Source organism: Meriones unguiculatus, chromosome 6, assembly GCF_030254825.1.
Source record: "Meriones unguiculatus strain TT.TT164.6M chromosome 6, Bangor_MerUng_6.1, whole genome shotgun sequence".
NCBI classification, from domain to species: Eukaryota; Metazoa; Chordata; class Mammalia; order Rodentia; family Muridae; genus Meriones; species Meriones unguiculatus.
Window position 1 is genome coordinate 33,167,653 of NC_083354.1, and position 19,782 is coordinate 33,187,434.

General features: G+C 49.3%; 1 protein-coding gene across 3 annotated transcripts in view; it reads left to right on the plus strand.

The window, feature by feature from the left end:
* Positions 1–19,782, plus strand: part of Scn10a (sodium voltage-gated channel alpha subunit 10) — a 90,065-nt gene that overhangs the window by 22,045 nt on the left and 48,238 nt on the right. For all 3 annotated transcript variants that reach the window (XM_060385061.1, XM_060385062.1, XM_060385063.1), the window contains exons 4-11: positions 8,287–8,415; positions 8,880–8,971; positions 9,932–10,123; positions 10,461–10,524; positions 14,561–14,702; positions 14,979–15,176; positions 16,046–16,216; positions 19,389–19,682. In XM_060385061.1, the coding sequence (XP_060241044.1) occupies positions 8,287–8,415; positions 8,880–8,971; positions 9,932–10,123; positions 10,461–10,524; positions 14,561–14,702; positions 14,979–15,176; positions 16,046–16,216; positions 19,389–19,682 (1,282 nt within the window). The remainder of the gene's footprint in view (positions 1–8,286; positions 8,416–8,879; positions 8,972–9,931; positions 10,124–10,460; positions 10,525–14,560; positions 14,703–14,978; positions 15,177–16,045; positions 16,217–19,388; positions 19,683–19,782) is intronic.

Here is a 19,782-nt window from a genome sequence, read left to right on the forward strand (position 1 = left end):
GAACAGTTCTGGCTGTCCTGGACTTGCTTTGTATATCTGACCGGCCTCTAACTCAAAGATCCGCCTGCCCCTGCCTCCCAAATGCTGGGACTAGAGGTGTGCACCCCCACGCCTGGCATAACAAGATGTTTTCGTTGCCTATTTTTATCTTTAATTTTTTTTCTTGCCATATTATTCTGGCAGAGCTTTCAAGAAATATGTTAAGAAGCCAAGGAGCTGGCTCAGCAGGTGGAAGTGCTCGTATTGCAAGGTTGATAACCTGAGTTCAATCCCTGGAACCCACAAAATGGGAAGAGAGAACCAGTCCTCAAAAGCTGTCCTATGGTCGCCATACAGATGTACTGTGCTACATATATGCTCTCCCCACCAAAGACGTATACATATGTGATAACAATAAACACAAGTTATATTAAAAATACATTGGATAGGAGTAGGGGTAGTGGCCAGCTTTGTCTCATTATTAACTCTAGAACAAATGCTTTCCGCTCCTCCCATTTGGTATAACGTTTGCTGTAGGGCTGCTGAGTCCCTGTGTTTACATGCTGGGTTACTTACTGATTTGCATGTGTTGAACCATCGTTGTGTACCAGCTTCATGGTGACATCTGTGATCTTGCTAATATGTTGTTGAATTCTGCATACTTTTGCTGAGGATTTCTGCTCTCTCTTCAAGAAGGATAGTGGCCTATAGCTTTCTTGTTTTGTTGTGTTTTTGTGGTAATGTCAGGGCCATACTTCATGGAATGAGCTTGAAAGCATTTCTTCTCTCTCTCTAAACACCTGGAAAACTTAAACTTTAAACATATAGAACCCATCTGGTCCTGGCAGCTTGTTGGGAGAATATTTCTTCAATTGCATTGCTTGTTGTTGAACTGTTGAGGTTTTACAACTCCCCAGTCCTATTTTTCTTTTAGATTGTGTGTTTCTAGATTTGTGTCAATTTCTTCAGGAGTTTTTCAGTTTATTAGAATATAAGCTTTCAAAATCTTTCCCAGTGGGACCAGCGAGAACACTCAGAAGGTAGGAGTGCTTGCCACCAAGTCTGATGAGACCCCGTGCAAGGAAGGGATTGACTCCTGCAAGCTGTCCTCTGAATTCCACACGAACGCACGCACACGCACACATGTATGCACAGACAGAATTAATAAATATTTTAAAAATCTGTAGTGAGCCTTTAGGTTTCCATGGTACACGTTATAATGTCTTTTCTCTCTATTTTTGTTAGTTTATGTTCTTTCTTAGTTTTGGTTACTTTGGTGAGGTTTTGTCAATCTTATAATTTCAAATACAAAATCTCTGTTTCATTGTTTTTTTTGTGTGTGTGTGTGTGTTTTAGTTTGCATTTCATTAATTTTGGCTCTGATCTTTATTTTTTTTTCTTCTAGTGATCTTGAGATTGGTTTGCACCTTTATTCTAAGACCTTGAGATGTGCTGTTAGATTATTTATTTGATATATCTTTCACTTTAATATAGGCATTTGTAGCTGCAAAAACATAATTTAGAACTGATTTCATTGTACCGAACACGTTCTGGAAAGTTAGATTTTTATTTTAACTTGATACTAGGAATATTACTAACCCTTCCCATTGGATTTTTTTTGGTTCCCACTAGTTGTTCAATTTTCCGCATATTTATATGCTTTCTGTAGTTTCTCCTGCTGTTGATTTTCACTTTTATTCAGGTCTTTTATTTGTTAAAACTTGCTTAGGGGACTGTGTGTTCTGCAGTAGCTGAGTGGAATCTCCTGCAGGTGTCTGTTAAATCCATTGGTCTATAGTGCAGTTTAGTTCTGAGGTATCTTTCCTGATTGGGGAGGGGATCTGGGAACCCTATATTTTAGTAACAGTGGAGTTTCAGAGTTACCCACTGGTGTTGCATTGTGCTGTGTCTGGGCTTTTTGTGTCCAGGGTTACTTCTTTGTTAAATCTGATGCATCCGTGTTTAGATCACACATGTTTATTTATAGCCTCTAGATTGTTCACGGCATCAACACAAAATTATTTTCCTGGTGTCCTCTAAGTATGTTTGAAGTATATTTTCTGAGATTAGATTTTAGATTCTATTTGTTTATAATATCTTTTTCCACTCCTGAATGACCCCTGCTCATCTTTGCTAGTGATATGAGTTTCTGGCAGTCTTTAAAAAAAAAAAAAATCAGTCCGCTGGTGTGTGTGTGTGTGTGTGTGTGTGTGTATGTGTTGGTTTTTTTGAAACAAGGTTTCTCTGTGTAACCACCCTGGCTATCCTGGCACTCCCTCTGTAGACCAGGCTGGCCTTGAACTCACAGAGATTCACTTGCCCCTCCTGAGTGCCGGAATTAAAGGTGCACACCACTTAAGAGTTATTTTTATTTTATGTGTATGAGTATGTCTGTGCAGTGCCCATGTAGGCCAGAAGAGGGCATCCAGTACCCTAGAATGGGAGTTACATATGTTTGACAGCCTCCCCGTGGGTGCTGGGAACTGAACTCTGGTCCTTCAGGAGAGCAAAGAGTGCTCTTACCCACTGAGCCATCTCTCAGCCCATAGTCTGTATGTTTTAATTGAAGAATTGAGAACACTAAATTTCAGAATAACTATGAAAAGGAATGTATAATTTCTATCACTTTGTTGTTTTGTAATGTCTGATTTCTTTCTAATCTACATTTGCTTATCTACTGTTCTACTAGGCTTTCCTCTTTCCTATAGTAGCACATGCCTTTAATCCCAGCATTTAAGAAGTAGAGACAGACAGATCTATATAATAAGTTCCAGGACAGCCAGAGCTACATAGTGAGTCCCTGTCGTAAAAAGAAAGAGAAAGTGGGGAGGGGGAAGTGAGAGGAGGTGAGAGGAACCATCCAACATACCAGAAAACAAAAATAATGAAAAGCCAGAGGGAAAAATAGGAAGGCAAGATTAAGAACAAGATCTAAGACAGAAAAGATGGATCTAACTGAAGGAATCAGATAACATCAGAAGGATGTCACACATCTGTGGCACACACCTTTATTCCCAGCACTCAGAAGACAGAGGCAGGTGGAGCTCTGTGAGTTTGAGGACAGCCCGCCTACATACTGAGTTTCAGGACAGAGCCATGTAGAGAGACCCAGCTTCAAAAAAACAAAACAACAAAAAATAGAAAGAAATAGAAAAGAGAGGGAGGAAAAAAAATGAAGAAATAAAAACGTAATATTAAAAGCTGAGTGTGGTGGTTTACAGTCTCATAGCCTTGGCCCCATGGTGAGCTCCTGTCTCATAAGAGAAAACAGGACAGACAATAAGAGAAATTAAAGAAGAAAAATATAAAAGAAAAATACATTAAAAATGAAATAAACATGTAAATATTTAGATCAATCAGACTGATTTTAAACATCTCTATAGTTTAAAAAAAAATGGGGAGAAGGATAAATTAGAAATGCCAGCCAGATGTGGTAGAGCCAGATGTGGTAGAGCACGCCTTTACCCCAGCACTCACGGAGGCAGAGGCAGAGGCAGGTGGATCTCTGTGAGCTTGAGGCCAGCCTGGTCTACAACAGGGAGTCCAGGACAGCCAGCCAGGGCTACACAGAGAAACCCTGTCTTGACAAACCAAACCAAACAAACCAAAACACAAACAACCGAACAAAAAACATTGAAGACAGCAGGTTTCCGGCTTTTGAAAGTCAGCAGTGTGGGCGATGGCTGCGTTGACTGCTTGTCTCCAGTGAGGGCAGAGTCTGCTCTTTGCCGCCCTTTTCTTGCCATGTTGCTCACCTGGCAGCCAGAGCACCTGGCTTGTGGGGTAGCTCAGCACCGTGCTCCACCCTCCACGTCTCCCATTCTCTGCCACTCAGCACTTCGTCACTTGCAACTGTTTACCGCACTATCGGAGTTCACCGAGCAGGGACTCTATCCTTTCCCCCAAAACAGGAAGTGACCTCTGCTTCCTCCTGTGACTTCAGCCATTTTTCCACACATGGAGCCATCCAACTGCCCTAACCCTAATGCTAACACTAACCCCAAGCTGTGGTTATACCTACTCTGTGGTTATACCTACTCTCTAGAGCAAGTATGCACCCTAGACGCTTGCACCAGAACCGGATGCCGAAGAAGAGAGAGCTTCCCCAGGGCAGGGATGCTGTGGGCAGCACAGAGCCCCTGACTGATTACGGCGCAGGTCTATCTGGAACCAAGACCAGTGTTAACTGTATTTTCTGTCTCGTCTTTCTGTCACTGCGTGTTAAGGCGGCCTTTTTCGCACTCTTTCTGCTTTGTAAATTTCAAAAAGCTTTATTATTTACATGTGTGTGGAGGGGCAGTGGGTGTGTGGGTGCAGATGCGCACGGAAACCAGAAGAGGGGGTGAGAGCCCCTGGAGTCTCAGGCGGTTGTGAGATGCCTGTGAGAGGGGCTGGGAAGGGACCCCTGCGAGGCTAGCTCATGATCTTTCTCACTGAGCCCTCCCTCCAGCCCTAACAACCCCATCTCCCACACCGTTTCTACCCCCCCTGGATTTAAAAGCTTTCTTCATTTGCTCGGTTTTCTCTATATTTATCCCGTGTTGGTCCGAAACCTCTTCCGGGGACTCCACCACCATCCTGCCCTTTTGAATGTATCATCTCACCCATTGGTTTCCATCTCTCTTCCCGATGGCCCCTTTGTTGCTGCGTCAGCTTGACCTACAGCTCCCCAGCAAACATCTTTCCTAGAGTTTTTCCTGTTCTGTTCTGTGGATCCCACATCCAATGTTTGTTTGCCAGGAAGTGAAGTTTGTAAACTTGCACATCTACCTGTTTATCTTCATCTCCGACAGTCAGGCTGACAAACAAATTCTGTATGGGGAAGTTTTACCCCCAGAGTTTGAAGGCTTTGGTCTTCCAAGCCAAGGCAGCTCCTGGTATATCTGTTTTTATTCTCAGCTGAGGTGGTTTGAATAAGAATGTCTCCCTTGGGCTCCCATATTTGAATGTTTGGTTACCAGATGGTGGAATATTTAGGGAGATTAGCCACTGTGGCTTTATTGGAGGAGGTGTGCTACTGGGGTGAGCTTTGAGGTTTCAGAAGCCCTCGCCATGCCCAGTTCCGCTCTCTTTGTTCTTCCTGCTTGTGGCTCGGGATATAAGTTCCCAGCTACGGCTCCTGCCCCACACCTGCCCCGCTGCTCTCGGCCCTGAAGATCAGGACTCACCCTGTGTAAGTGGGCCCACGATTAACTACTTTTTCTTATAAGTTGCCTGAGCGGTGGTATCTCTCTCTCTTCACAGCAGTAGAGCAGTAAATAAGACATGGGTCCTCTGTAGCCAACCTGTTGTATTTTCTGTCTCCCAAAATGCTGAGCTTTTCTTTGTGCAGAATCGTCTGAAACTCCAGAGTTCTGCCATGGTGGGGGCTTTTTATCATTTCAACCATTTTCCTGAACACTTGCCTCTGTTTTAAAAACTCAGATCTTTCAATGTGGGATTTTTTTTTTCTCGTGAACAATTCCTGTGATACTTTCCTCCAGTCTATTTCTTTCCAGACCTCCTCTTAGTCTGATAACAATCAAATTCCCTGATTTTCAATTTCAGTTTTATCCATTCCTTCTTTGGGTTTCATTTTCTGAGATTTCTAAAACTTTACTTGCAATATTGCTTTCAGAAGTTCTGTCTTGTTCTTTAATGTTTTTTTTTGTAGACTTCTATTCTTGTTTTTAAGAAATTTTTATCTCGCCTTTCAACTCTCTAAAAATATCAATAACAGAGTCCCCCCCCCCCCCGATTTCTCTAATCCTCGCTTCATTGCTTCTTTTTCTCTTTTAACCCCATCTTCGGTTGCCTTGGGCTTTTGTCTTTTTTCTGTGCCGGCGATGTTTGGAGACAGGATCTTGCTATCTGGCACTGGTTGGATTGAGGCTCCTGTGTCCAGTGGGGCCTGTACACCACTGCAACCCTGCTTTATGCTCGTTATCCAAGGGCTGGGATTACAGGAGTGCAGTGCCATGCCTGGCCCATGTTTTGGTTTTGATTCCAAACATCTCTCGGATTTACAATGCTCCTGGTTATTAAAGGTGCAGCATGGAGCATGGCTGTGGTGTTGGACACCTGTGACTACAGGAGGGTCACAAGTTGGAGTCCAGCCTGGGCTAACTAGAGCCTGACAGACCAAGAGCAGAGCAGATCTTCCTGAGCTGTGATCTAACTGCCTTCTAGGAAAGACAGAAAGTGAGGTGCCCGCCTTTCCACGGAATCTCTGCTTTTCAGCCCAGGCTGCATCATTTCCCTGTTCACTTCATAAGAACAAGCATTCTGTCGACCTCTGCAGCAGCCAGCCAGCCACCTGCAGCTCTCTTTTTAAAAACTCTACTTTATTTGGCGTGTTTAGGCCTCTCCCTCCCTTCCACCAACCCCCCAACCTTAAGTAAGAGAGAGAAAAGGTTAGTAGGGAGAGGGAGCCCAGACCCCTTTACTTCTCCCTGCTAGTTAGGGCCACGGGGTTCTTTTAGGGCTCTACACCAATCTCCGTCAACCGTAGAGGCAGCCAGCAGGCTCCTCCATGCTGCTGCACTCTGAAGCGTTTCTCTCCGTCTCTCTGCTCCAAACCGCCACACCGTGTCTGGCCTCTCCAAACTGCTACACACCACACGCCACACAAAACGCCTCCACGCCCCTTCCTCCTTCTCTGCTCTCTTATTTATACTCTCAGAGTCCTAAACCACAGTCATTGCCATGTTGCAAGTCGAAGGCCATCACCAGCTGGCAAAGATCACACATGACAATTAACAGGCGTGGACAAACTATAGCCCAACTGAAATCCCACACTTGGGATTAAAACAAAAGCATATTTACACAACGTGCAAAGAAACCAAAGCTTACAACCTCTGTGGCAGACAACTCCTCAGTGAGTGGGTGGTGAAGTCAGGTCTAGAAGGCTACTTCCAGCAGGCTGCTTCCAGACCTTTCCTCCCTGCCTGCTCCTTCTCCTGCAGCCCCCCACCCCCGCCCGGACCCTGAGCATCTCTGAGACCTATGCTGTTCAGAGTTCTACAGAGTTGCTTGTATTTATCCTATTTATGTCTTTGAAAAATCTTCTTTTGTTCTGAAGGGAAATGCATGTTTAGTTAAGACTCTTCCTATTTTCACACAAAAGCACATGTTTATATTTAAGTTTTTAATTATTTTCTTGTGCCTGTGTGCACGTACTCATGTGTTTGTGCGTGTGCAAGTGGAGGTAGAAGCTGGCGTCTGCCTTCTTCTCAGTTGCTCTCCATCTTGTTTTTTGAGACAGGGTCTCTCATTGAGCCTGGAGCTCATGGATTCAGCTGAACTGATTGGCCAGTGAGCACCAGGGAAGCTCACTGGACAGGATGCTCCCTAGTGCTAGGATTAGAAGCACAGGCACACACTACCATACTTAGCCTTTTACATGTATGCTGAGGATCTGAACCCATGTTTGCATAGAAACACTTTGCAAAGCAAGCCCTCTCCCCAGTGCCAAATCACATGCAATTTATGTGCACACATGCATCCCCAGACTGTGCGTTAGCATCAGCTGGGAACATGTCAGAAATCCCAGTCCTTGAGTCCCACCTCAGACCTACTGAGCCAGACCCTGCGAGGGCAGCCTGGGAACCTGTTCGAGCAAGGCCTTCAGAGAGGGCTGATGGGAGTCAGAGTATGGCACCCACTGTAACTGGTGGTCAAGGGATTCTGAGCATTCCAGAAACATCACCTCATTCTCAGCCTCAGCTCTTCAGATCCAAACCCAACAAGGGACCCAGCAGAAGAGAGGGGCTGTTTTGAGATAGACAATTCCATTATGCTCCATCCTGCTGTGAGAACATCCATAGATTCAAATGCTCTTTCCTCTTCCACAGTAAGGAGGCCAGGAACATAGCCACACCAGGCACGGTGAGAAAAGAAGAGGGTTGGAAGTAGGGAGGTACAAGAAAGAGGGCAACAGCTGGGATCTGTGCCCCCTCCACAGCTTCCAACACCCACAGTTGGGAAAGGAACTCTCAGCATCCGTAGGATGGGACCTCGCATGGGACAGGACATCTGTTCTTCACCTGACATTGTCCTCCTCCCATTTCACAAGCTGCTACTGTCCCACACATTCTCTCTCTCTCTCTCTCTCTCTCTCTCTCTCTCTCTCTCTCTCTCTGCCACCCTCTCCCCTGACCTTACCCCATCCACTCGTGTGACTTCTTCAGCCTTCTCCTCACCGCCCTGGCAATGGTCTTTGTGTGTGTCCCTTGGAACAATCACAGGCATCAAGTTCTCACCCCCAGCGGAGGAAGCACCTGAGGTCCCTCCGTGGCTCAGTTACTGTCACTCTGCACTCGTCCCCAGGTATGCCTTCACCGTCATTTACACCTTCGAAGCGCTGATAAAGATTCTGGCGAGAGGATTTTGTCTAAACGAGTTCACGTATCTCCGTGACCCCTGGAACTGGCTGGACTTCAGCGTCATCACTCTGGCGTGAGTGCTGTTCTCCGCTGGCTTGTGTGTCCCCATGGGCTTCGGGGTAACGGACTTTCAGGGAGTGTGGGTGCCCAGAAGCTGCAATACCTCCTCACGTCAAGCCAGCTCTCTCTCGTGGAGCCCTGTGGCCTGGACTTTGACTTGAGCCAAAGTCAGCTCTATGCTAACAGCCAGCCAGCGCAGGTCAGGCGAGGTCCAGCATTAGTCCCACCCCAAGGAATCAGGTCTGAGGAGTCAGGTTCACCGAGCCTGTGTGTTCAAACCCAGCTGTGCACCCCTGAACTGGTCCTTCCTGAACGAGACTGTGATGGCTTAGGGGGCGCCTTTGTCGGTCCGTGGATGGCAATGCCGCTGTATGCTGGGTCTGCCCTGGGTGTCCAAGGCTCCTCTCCCCATAACCACCACCGTGTGCGGATGCACCCGGGGCCCTTTTCCTGAGGACATGCCCTTGGCTCCTGCAGGTACGTTGGTGCAGCGGTAGATCTCCGAGGGATCTCAGGCCTGCGCACGTTCCGAGTTCTCAGGGCCCTCAAGACTGTGTCTGTGATCCCAGGTGAGTGCTTTAACCAGGCCTTTGTCCAGCAGAGGAATTCATTTCCATTGCTCTTCTTTAACACACACACACACACACACACACACACACACACACACACACACACACACGTGTTCCAGGACAGGGAGTTTTGACTGTTGGCCTCTTTAACAAAGAAACTGAGGCTCTAAGCATAGGAGAAACACCAGGTAAGGGTTGATCCCTCGGGTTCCCCCAGAGAAGGCAGTTCCCATTAACAACCCAACCCTTCCTCAGAGGAACAGGTCCCCAGCTTTGCAGTTCACTGTGCTCGGCTCTGATCTCAGACTTTCCAGTTCCTGCCTCACTGAGCCCCTCTCATAACCTCACTGTTGCTATGTTCAGCTCTGTGTCTTTGAGGTTCTCTCACTTTGTCTCAACTTCTGTCTTCCATGCTTGCTTTCTCTCCTCCCTCTCTCCCCTTCCCCCCTCTCTCCATTCGTCTCAAGTCCCAAACATTTACCAGGACTGAGTTGTATGCAGAACAATAATAATACAGTGGAAATAGTTACAGTGGAAAAGGCAACCACCCTCCTGAAACAGAGCAGGGAAAACAGCTGGGACGCCATGTAACTTTCCCAGTGCCGAGGATGGAACTCAGGGTCCTGTGCACACTAGAGAACTGCTCTCCCACGGAGCCACCCCCCGCAGACCCCCAAACACTGTGGTTTTAGCTGAATCACAAATGTCCACCATTAATTAGCCTTGAGCTGATAAAGGGTGCATTGCCCAGGCCTCAGCTGCTCGCTTTTCTCATGAAGACAACAGGCCCTGCCCACTCGCCTGTCTGGGCAATTGCAAGGTGCCGGTGAGAAGCGGGGCTGGGGACTGTCTGGAGTGTGTAGGGGCATCACCCCTGCCTGCAGCAAACGAGGAGGACAGGGAGGTACACCTGTGCGCCAGTGACTCTTCATGTGGGAACCCTCTGTCACCTTCCCGCAGGGCTGAAGGTCATCGTAGGAGCCCTGATCCACTCCGTGAGGAAGCTGGCCGACGTGACAATCCTCACTGTCTTCTGCCTCAGTGTCTTCGCCCTGGTGGGCCTGCAACTCTTCAAGGGGAACCTTAAGAACAAATGCATCAGCAACAGCACAGAGCCCCACAGGGCCGGTAACTTCTCACCTGAAGCAGCAGGTGAGCAGGCACTCTGCCGTCGTGACCAACTGTGTGGCTGCAGGGGCACGGTGCACAGCCCCACGAGGCTCCGTGGATACACATTTCCACTCTCCTGAGTGCCCTTGAATCCCCTCCCCACTTCCTGCTGAGCCGGTTCCCTTCAGCAAAGGGAAAAGTCTGGCAGGTTCTAGTCCTGAAAGCCAGTTTTTCTGGCTCCCTATGGCTTCCGTGTGGCTTGGAAGCGTGTGTGGCTCCCTCAAAGGCTCGTGGGTGAAGGAGATGACCTCACCTAGACAGAAGCCCAGGTTGGGGGCGTCAGAACACATCGTGAGCCTCCGTTTCTTCCTTTCTTTAGAAAATGTCCTCATCAAGCCTGGAACTACCGAGCCCTTGCTGTGTGGCAACGGCTCTGACGCTGGGTAAGTATGAGGTCACAACTGCACCAACATCTTTTTCCGTAGCTCTTTCCTGGCAGAGACGGTGGACTCCCTCAGAAACTGTGCTGACGAATACTGTCGACACTAGCACCTTAAAACTCACGGAGCGGTGAGCTGAGAACATGGTTCTGCTGGTAGAATGCTTGCTCGGCATGGCTGAGGACCTGAGTGTGAATCCCCAGCATCACGTAAAAAGTTGAGCACGTCACTGCAGACCTGTGGCCACAGCAGGATCTTGGGGCAGAAAGCTGGAGACAGGCAGAGCCCCTGAACTTGACCTGTGGCCACAGCAGGGTCTGGGGGCAGAAAGCTGCAGACAGGCAGAGCCCCTGAACTTGCTGGACAACCATTTTAACTCAGCCGTGAGCATCGAGTCCAGTGGGAGATTCTGTCTCAAAAAATAGAGTGGAGAGCAACGGAGAAAGACACTTGATGTGGAACCTTGCCCTCCACATACATGTACCCACACAACATATGAGCACACACACACATACACACACAAACATATACACATGCACAAACACACTTAGACAAATACATACACACACTTACACACACACACACACAAGCTCATGGAGGGTAGGCATATTAGTCAGGTTTTGATGTGCAATAAACGACTCCAGGATTTTATGACTTAACACAACCATTTATCCTGTGGCTCAGCTCGTCAGCACTTAGGCGCGGACCAGCTGGCATTCGGCTTCTCCACGCATCTGCAAGCAGCAGATGGATTTGCTGCAAGGTTCTGTGTGTCCCATTGATCTTTTCTCCCCAGCAGTCTGTCTTGGGCTGTCCTTGTGGAGGCACAGGATTCCAAGGGAAATAGTGAAAGTGTGAAAGTCCCGGGTTCACAGACAGTGACATTCTTTCTGCGTCCCCTTGGCCAAGGCAAATCAGAAAGCAGTACAGATCCAAGGGCTGGTGAAACAGACATCACCTCTCAAAGAAAAGAGAGGTCTTATGGCAGGGTCATGTCCCAAAGGGGCGTGGGTAACAAAAGGGAGGGACAAGCGATCAATTCCCAGAAGAAACAAGTGTGTTTGCACACCATGGCTCTTTCCGTCCTTGGGTTTGCCAATATATATATATATATATTGGCCAGACACAATATTTCTGCAGGCTGTATTTGGAATATAAGACAGCTGTGGTTTGGTCTCTTTTGTATGTGCATAAAAATGTTATGCATAGGGAACGTATGCTGCATTAGGAATTCCATAGGCTGGGGAAACACCGTGGATACTGTTGTAAGGCCAGATAGAAAGTCAGGGAGGGCTTCCTGAGGCAACAGCCAAGGCTGATGTTTACGGCGGGAAGGGTACTTCACAGATGGATGAACAAGTGATACTTGGGTGGAGGTGACCTCTGAGTGGAAGACAGAAAGTAAGACACTAAGCTAATGGGTAAAGGCCCTCATCACAGCCTTTGGACACTGCTTTGGACACTGGAGTGAAGAGAGAGCAGGAGTGGTCCAGGCAACAGATCAGAAAGGTCCACCCTTCTGTACCGACTGCCTGAGGTACCATAACTTATGGGCGCCTGCTCCTGGAGTGGCTGTTAACTTTTGTTGCCCATGTGGGGACAAATGAGACCAAATGAGCACAGTGGTTCCACTCCATTGCTGTGGCCAAATGCCTGGGCGAAACACGTGCCGGGAGGGCGTGCCGGAAGGGCTTGCCAGGAGGGCGTGCCGGGGCTCACAGCCTAAGGGTGCAGTTCGTTGTGAAGAAGGCACGGAGGCAGGGGTGTGAGGCAGCGTCACACTGCACCCACAGGGAGGCAGAGGCTGACTAATGCTGGTGAGCAGCCTGAGCTAGGCCCTACCCGAATTTGCAGTGTGGCTTCCTACTTCAGGCAGAGCCAGAAACTCCTTGAGACAGGCTGAGGTCTGTCTCCTAGGTGATTCTAGATTCTCTCCTGAGGCTCGCCCCTGACCGTCTCACCAGAAGAGTAACCCCGGAAGGAGCTGAGGGGCCAAGGCAGACAGGAGAGTCTGGTCAACACCAGCCCTCTTAACCCCTTTATTCCCAAAGTCCTCAGATCACTGGGTCTTTGGCTCCAGAGAAGGGTAGCTCAGATACAGGTTTTCCCTTTGTTTCTTTTCACACCGAAACTGTGCGACCTTCCCACCTGGATAATGGTGCTTCTGAAGCCAGCAGTTCCAGAGCAACCACAGATCCCCGGGATAAGGTCCTGTGCTCACCCACAGCACCTCCCAAATAGAGGGAGACCGCCCATTGGGCACAGGCAGCCAGGCAGCAGAGGAATGGACGGAGCTCCGTAGCCTCAGTAGTGAGCAGAGGCCAGCTCAGGGCACTGATGGAGCGAGGTGGGCACAAAAGCTGGGTCTCAGGCTGGCTCCAGGTAAAATGAGAGCCTGGAGGTGTAGGGTCTTGAGATAAGAGAATGAGCACCAAAAGACACCTGATGATTGTGTGTGTGTGTGTGTGTGTGTGTGTGTGTGTGTGACTTGCCTAGCCAGCTGGCTGGTTGGCAAGCTCCAGGGATCCTCCTGTCTCAGCTGGCTTCCCCAACACTAGAACTAAAGGAATGTGTTGTCACAGTCAACGCAGTCATCACAGGGACGGTGATCTGAACTCAGGCCCTCTGGTCCTTTCCTGCGCTGTCACTGGCCCTATAGCGGGAACTTTCCACTTGCCTCTTATGTCTGTGTGTGGTGCGCTGAAGATGCTGTGCAAGGGTTGCTGCAGACACTTAAGCGTTGCTGTGTGAGCAGGTGGGAGGAGCAGCGAGCCTTTGAGAGGTGGATGGGGCTCACACAGGACAGAAGCAGACACGTCGTCAGAGATGACGGTGGAACTTACAGGAAGGAAAACAGAAGGGCTTCCTTCAAACATAGGAGTCGAGAGATTTACAAATCTCCAGTCACCGTGGAGATAAAATTGGAATTAATTAAATTAGTTTGTCATAGCCCTAAGCCATTCTGTGGGTCCTGTGTGTTCACATGGAGGTCTGCAATAAGGGGAATCCAGAGATTGCCAGTGGGGAATGATGCCAAAACTCCCGTTCCCTGACCAGGCTATCCCCTGGTGGGAGAAGCATTTCCCATGTTCTGAGCCAGACATACTGCTCTCAGCACCACACTGACCCCTTGATATGAGGAGGGAGCTTGAACCCCAGCCCACACCTGTCCATCAGATGTCACTACCCTGACCTCTTTCCTCCCCACCCTCACCAGGGAGAGAACCAGGCTCAGCGCTGGGTTCATCACTGGTTATACATCTCAAATTTAAATCTTTTTTTAAAAAATAATTTTTCCATACGATACATTTTAATCATATTCCCCAACTCAGATTCTCTCTTTCTCTCAAAATGAAAATACAGATGATAAAAAAGAAACCTCAATAAGATAAAAATAACAAAACAAAACAAAAAGCACACAAAAACTCGTGTTAGCCAACTTCTCCTAGGCACGGAGCCCTGGCATGTGGCTGGCATGTGTGTGGGCACACCTCCATTGCTAGTGGCTCCGCCGACACTCTGGGACCAGGAGGCTGATTTCTCTCTGAACCCTACTTCCTGACTTTAAGGACTGTCGAGATGATTGCCTTATATTGTCCATGAAGAGAGGCGCACAGTGAGAGCTTAGCAGGTGAAAGGTGATGCTTTCATCGTTCCATAGAATGTGTCACTGAACTGGCTGCTGTAAGTCCCCCTGATGGTTGACGCTGCAGATGGCGATAGCAGGCTTGGATTCTGTCTGCTTTGTGGCTTTCCTTTCCCTGGTGTAAGCTGACACCACACAGAATCGAGTCAAAGCTGCCATCTTGTCTCCTCCAGGCTACATCTCTAGACAGGCTAAATGAACAAAAGCATTAGTGTCCCCATGTTTGGATGAGGGAAACTGAGTCCCAAAGTAAATGTTCAGCTACTAAGTCAAAGGCTGAGCTCTGAACCCAGTTCTCTGACGTCAAACCTGTCATGTTCTTGCTGCCCCAAACTTCCTTGCACCCAATTAGCAAGAGCCAAGCCACGGTGGCCTTCTCTCCTCTTGCTGCAGTCACTGCCCTGATGGTTACATCTGCAGAAAAACGTCTGACAACCCGGACTTTAACTACACCAGCTTTGATTCCTTTGCGTGGGCGTTCCTCTCCCTGTTCCGCCTCATGACGCAGGACTCCTGGGAGCGCCTCTACCAGCAGGTATGTCTGTTTGATTTGAGACAGGATTTCACTATGAAGCCTTTACTCACATGAAACTTGTGAGCCTCCTGCCTCTGCACCCCAAGTACGTGGGTTATAGGCACGCACTGCCACAGCTGGCCGTGCCAGCTGATTCCAATCTGCGTGTGCTCTCACAGTCTTGGCTGGAGACTGACGAGGCCAGCTGCATGGCAACTCTTATCCCGGAAGTCTAACTGACCTTCAAGGGCCCATTGCCTCTCGAACAGCCCTCTTTCCTTTCTCTTGAATCTCCAGACCCTCCGGGCTTCTGGGAAAATGTACATGGTCTTCTTTGTGCTTGTCATCTTCCTCGGGTCGTTCTACCTGGTCAATTTGATCTTGGCTGTGGTCACCATGGCGTACGAGGAGCAGAACCAGGCAACGATTGCAGAAATCGAAGCCAAGGAAAAAACCTTTCAGGAAGCCGTTGAGGTGCTACAGAAAGAGCAGGAGGTGGGTGAAGGCAGCCCCATGAGGCCAGCCAGCCAGGACCTTAGGGGACAGGAGTCTGGACAGATGCCTTTAGAAGCATGAATCGCTCCGGGGGCTGTCTCTGGTTCCCAGCCCTGGGCAGGGAGATGGCTATCAGCAAAGTGTTTGCCACGTATGATGACCTGAGTTCAATTCCCAGAGCCCACCTTCAGGAAAGCAGTGGGGTGTGTGCTGTGGCTTTGGTGCTGGGGAAGCAGGGGTGGACCAATTGCTGGGCTCAGTCTGGTTCTGAGCTTCGGGCCAGTGAGAGGCCTTGTCACAAAAAGAAAGTGACCAGGTCCTGGGGGAGTGGAACCAGGGATGACCTCTGGCCTCTGAAAGCATGTACACACATGTGTGCTCCTACATGGACATGCATGCACACAAAAAAGCCTGAGTGGGAGAGCTTTCTTCCAAGTGAGCTATTTATTCAGGAGAGTAAACTAGGCGTGATCAGGCAGCGGGTAGGACTAAGTCACAGGGGATCCCAACTAGATGGTCACTGTTGCCTGAACCTCCTGGTGTCTCCCCCACTGACCCACACCAGGGTTACCCCACTTGGAAGGCTGTTTGTGCTTCCATGTCTGCCTCTGAGGCAGGAAGCCAAGGGAGTATTCTCTACAGTGCTGCACGTGAGTATCAACTGTTAGGCCTGCACGTGACCGAGGGCGAGTGTCAACCTAATAACAAGGACCTCGGCAAGGCACCAGCTCCTAATGTAAGGCTGAAGTAAGGAGGTGACCCTGTCCCAGCCACGCCCCAATCCATCACCACCACCGCCATGTTTTAGGGACTCACGGAGCACCCAGCTCCCTCAGGTTCTGAGGGTCCAGCTACTGCTCTTTCCTCAGGTACTGGCAGCCCTGGGGATTGATGCAGCCTCACTCCACTCCCACAACGGATCGCCTTTATCCCCCCAAAGTGCCAATGAGAGAAAACACAGGATGAAATCGAGGGTGTCAGAGGGCTCCACGGATGACAACAGGTCCCCCCAGGCGGACCCTTACAACCAGCGCCGGATGGTAAGACGCCATGAGCTGGGCGAAACGGGAAGAGGCTGAGATCAGGGAGAGAGGAGAGACTGAGTAACTCAGACAGACATCCCTCCTTATTGTGGCCTAAGCTAGGACAGGAGCGTCATCAGTGGGGATGGGAGTAAAGATAAGGACCTTTCTAAATGGAGGGCATCAAGATTGTGGCATAGGAAAAGGAAAGGAAGTGAGTGTGATTCCCAGGCTTCAGGCCAGGACACATGGGTGAGCTGTGGTTTTTAAGATGAGGCACTGGAGGGAAGAGCCTGGGTGTGTAGGGAAGGGGGTGGAAGCCCCATGGGACATGCTGACCTTGGGGTATCCCTGGCTGCCAAGAGTCAGTTTCCCTCTTTCCGAGACCAGCAGCTCTGTCCCTGGTGCTGAAACACCCACTCGCCTCTTTCCTTCCTCTTGCTTCCAGCCCCCAGTTCAGGCTGGAGGCCTACAGTTCTCCTACTGTTGACACAGGAGACCCTAGAACCTATGTCTGAGACACAGCCTAGCCTGGGAACGACTTCCGTAGCTCACGTTAGGCCCTGTGGCAGTCTGCCCCATGGTGACACATTCTTCTTCCCTCTCCCGCCTTTCTCACCTTGGAAAGCCCTATATGCCAAATAGCTCCCGCTCTTTCAGGCTTCTGTTTTCTTCCCTGATGCTGTGGTAGATGCCATGGCAACAATCAAGATGTGGAGAGCAGAGTTCATCTCATCCGAGCACTTCCAGGTCACAGCCCATCGCTGAGGGAAATTTGGGCAGAAACCCAAAGCAGGAACCTGGAGGCAGGACCTGAAGCAGAAGCCACAGAAATGCTGCTTGCTGGCTTGCTCCCTGGCTCATCTTCAGCTCCATAGTGGGCTGGACCATTCTATGTCAGCTAGCAATCAAGAAACTGCCCTATAGACATGACCACAGGCTACTCTGCTGGGGGCAATTCTTTCGGTGAGGCTCCCTCTTGCCAGATGGGTCAAGCCGACAACCTAGAGAACCTACTACAACTGTTCAGGTGGAACAGAAGTGCTCATGCTAATCATGTGGAGAGGGTTCGGGCAGCATTTTGAGGGGTTACTTCCTGCCCCTACCATCCCTCTTAACCTTCCTTCCTGTGCTCACCAGAAGGAAGCTCTCCTCTGTTGACAGTCCCTGGATTACACAGGCATCCGCACTCACAGGCACACTTGCATGCACTGTGGCCTCAGGGACACACCCACGCTGGAGCACTTGTGCAAACCTGTGCCAGTCTTATCCCCTCTGACTCTTTGGAGCAGCAGCTGGAATGCGCAGGGCACAGTTCAATGCCTCAGAGAGAATCTGGCTGGGACTCTGGCAGTCACAGAAGAGGACAAATCAGTGCTTCCATGGAATGTCAATGACACTGAATCGGGCTCTAATTTCCCCCATTCAGTCAGATGCACACAGAGTAGCACCTGAGTGTCAAGGGTTGCTGTCTCTCCCTTCTTTCCTCACAGTTGTCCTTCTGGTGAATAGATGTCTGGGAGTTTTCATGGAAGGACTTTTTCAGACCAAAAGCAATGATGTGGAGCTAGGACACAGGGAAAAGATTATTGCCGTCATTTAACAGATTGGTTGTAAAATATAACAGTGGCAAGGAGGTGCTGATGGCCATACATGGGACCTCCTCCTTCCACGGGCTCCCTCCTTAGTCTGCTTGGTGCCCTGGTGCCCGGATGTAAACAACTCTGTCTTCTTGTCTTTCAGATAGGTTTCCTGATTCTCTTCTTCCCCCACAGTCTGTGAAGTGCTCACAGTTTGTGTGAGTGCTACAGCCCTGGGACAGATATTTTAGGGACAGTTCTCTGGGTATAACAGTATGATGTCCATGGGGGTGGCTGAGCAGGATTTGGCTCCAAGGCATCATGGAAAGAAACCTCAAGCTGCTTGAGAGATGGTCAAGCTGCTGATGTGTTTGTCCTGCAATAGAGGACCTGAGTTCAATTCCCAGAACCCACATTGGAAAAAAAAAATAACAGCCAGGCATGGTAGTGTTACACGCTTGTAATCCCAGCACTGCAAAAGCAGAAGCAAGCAGACTCCTGGGGCTTGTTGGATGGCCAGCTGACTTGGTGAACTCCAGGGCAGGGAGAGACCTTGTCTTCAAAGAAGAATAGTGCTTGAAAAACAACACCTGAAGTGAATTCTCTGACCTGTGCACACAGACAGAGGCACATATATGAGAGAGCAGGGAAGGAAGGGAGAGACAGTGCTCAGTGTTATGGCATAAATGAGGAAATTCTAATGGCAACATGCTCTACTTTAGTTGTTCAGTAAAAAAAAAAAAAAGGAATTAAGGAAAAATTCAGGGTGCAATGACCCAGAGTTTGGTAGGGAGCCATTGTTTAGATTGTAGAGATACCATGTGTGGTCTGAGCACTGGACTGGTGATTTACTGTGGCCTGGTTCCCACAGTCATGAGAATTAGCAAATCCATCCAGCAGCTCTGTGGGTGTCATGCCTGAGAATTCGAGAACCAGAGCTTTTCCTCTGGGTCTGTAAGCCTCAAGTCATTGCTTGGTGGAAGCCTTTGATGGGAAATGTTTATCGATTTGGAAGAATGGCTTTATTCTTCCAAGAAATTGGGCTGCAACTTCTTCCTTCAACTTTCCCATTGTGGGCTGTTCAAAGAAAGCCTCGGGGGAGCCCGCCAACTCATTACACTATAAAGCTCTTGTCTCCCCCCTTTCCAACACAAACCCTTGCATGCACACAGGTGGAATCAGTGAATTGTACATCTTAATTTTCAGACAGCAAAGCATACTCACTCATTCAAAACTCAAATCCCAAGCTCCAGTTCAGGCATTTCCTTAGGTCCTGATATTCCTTGTACATATGGGAACCTAGAACAGCCACGCCCTAGCCTGTTGCCAAAGGCTGGCAGATGTCTGGGCCAGCCGGCGATATTTGGTAATAATAACCTATTTGTTGATCTCAGGTACCCGCTAGTCACCCCTCTCCTCTGTTCTTTCCCTCCCAGTTTGTTTAGGATATCATGTTCCTGGTTCCCTCTTCATGTCTCTCCAGAATATCTTGAGGTCTTTAGGTGGCTGTAGAGAGGTCACGGACATAGGCAGAGGGAAGTGCACGCTGGATCTAGGGAGGACCACTCCTAACCTAGCTTTCCTCCTGCTCACCGGGGGATGATGTCCAGTCTTTCCTAGGCCTCTCTTCCGGAAGACGCAGGGCTAGCCACAGCAGTGTGTTCCACTTCCGAACACCCAGCCAAGATGTCTCGTTTCCTGACGGAGCCCCAGATGATGGAGTATTTCACGGAGACCACGAAAGCCGTCGAGGTTCCCTGTTGCTGGGCAGGGGTGCTGGACAGGCAGGTCCTCTCTCCAGGAGCTCACTGCCTCAGTCTCCCAACCCTGGCCCTGGATATGGAGAGGAGGGACAGCTCACAGGACCCTCTGGTGAGCTTGGTGCTGGACCTCTTGACAGCCTGGTGAGTTGCGCATGTGCCATACTCCGACGCCAGTAGAAACCTCTGGCCAATAAGTACCGAGCGCCACCAGTGGAAGGGTCTTTAACAACATCTGTCCCAT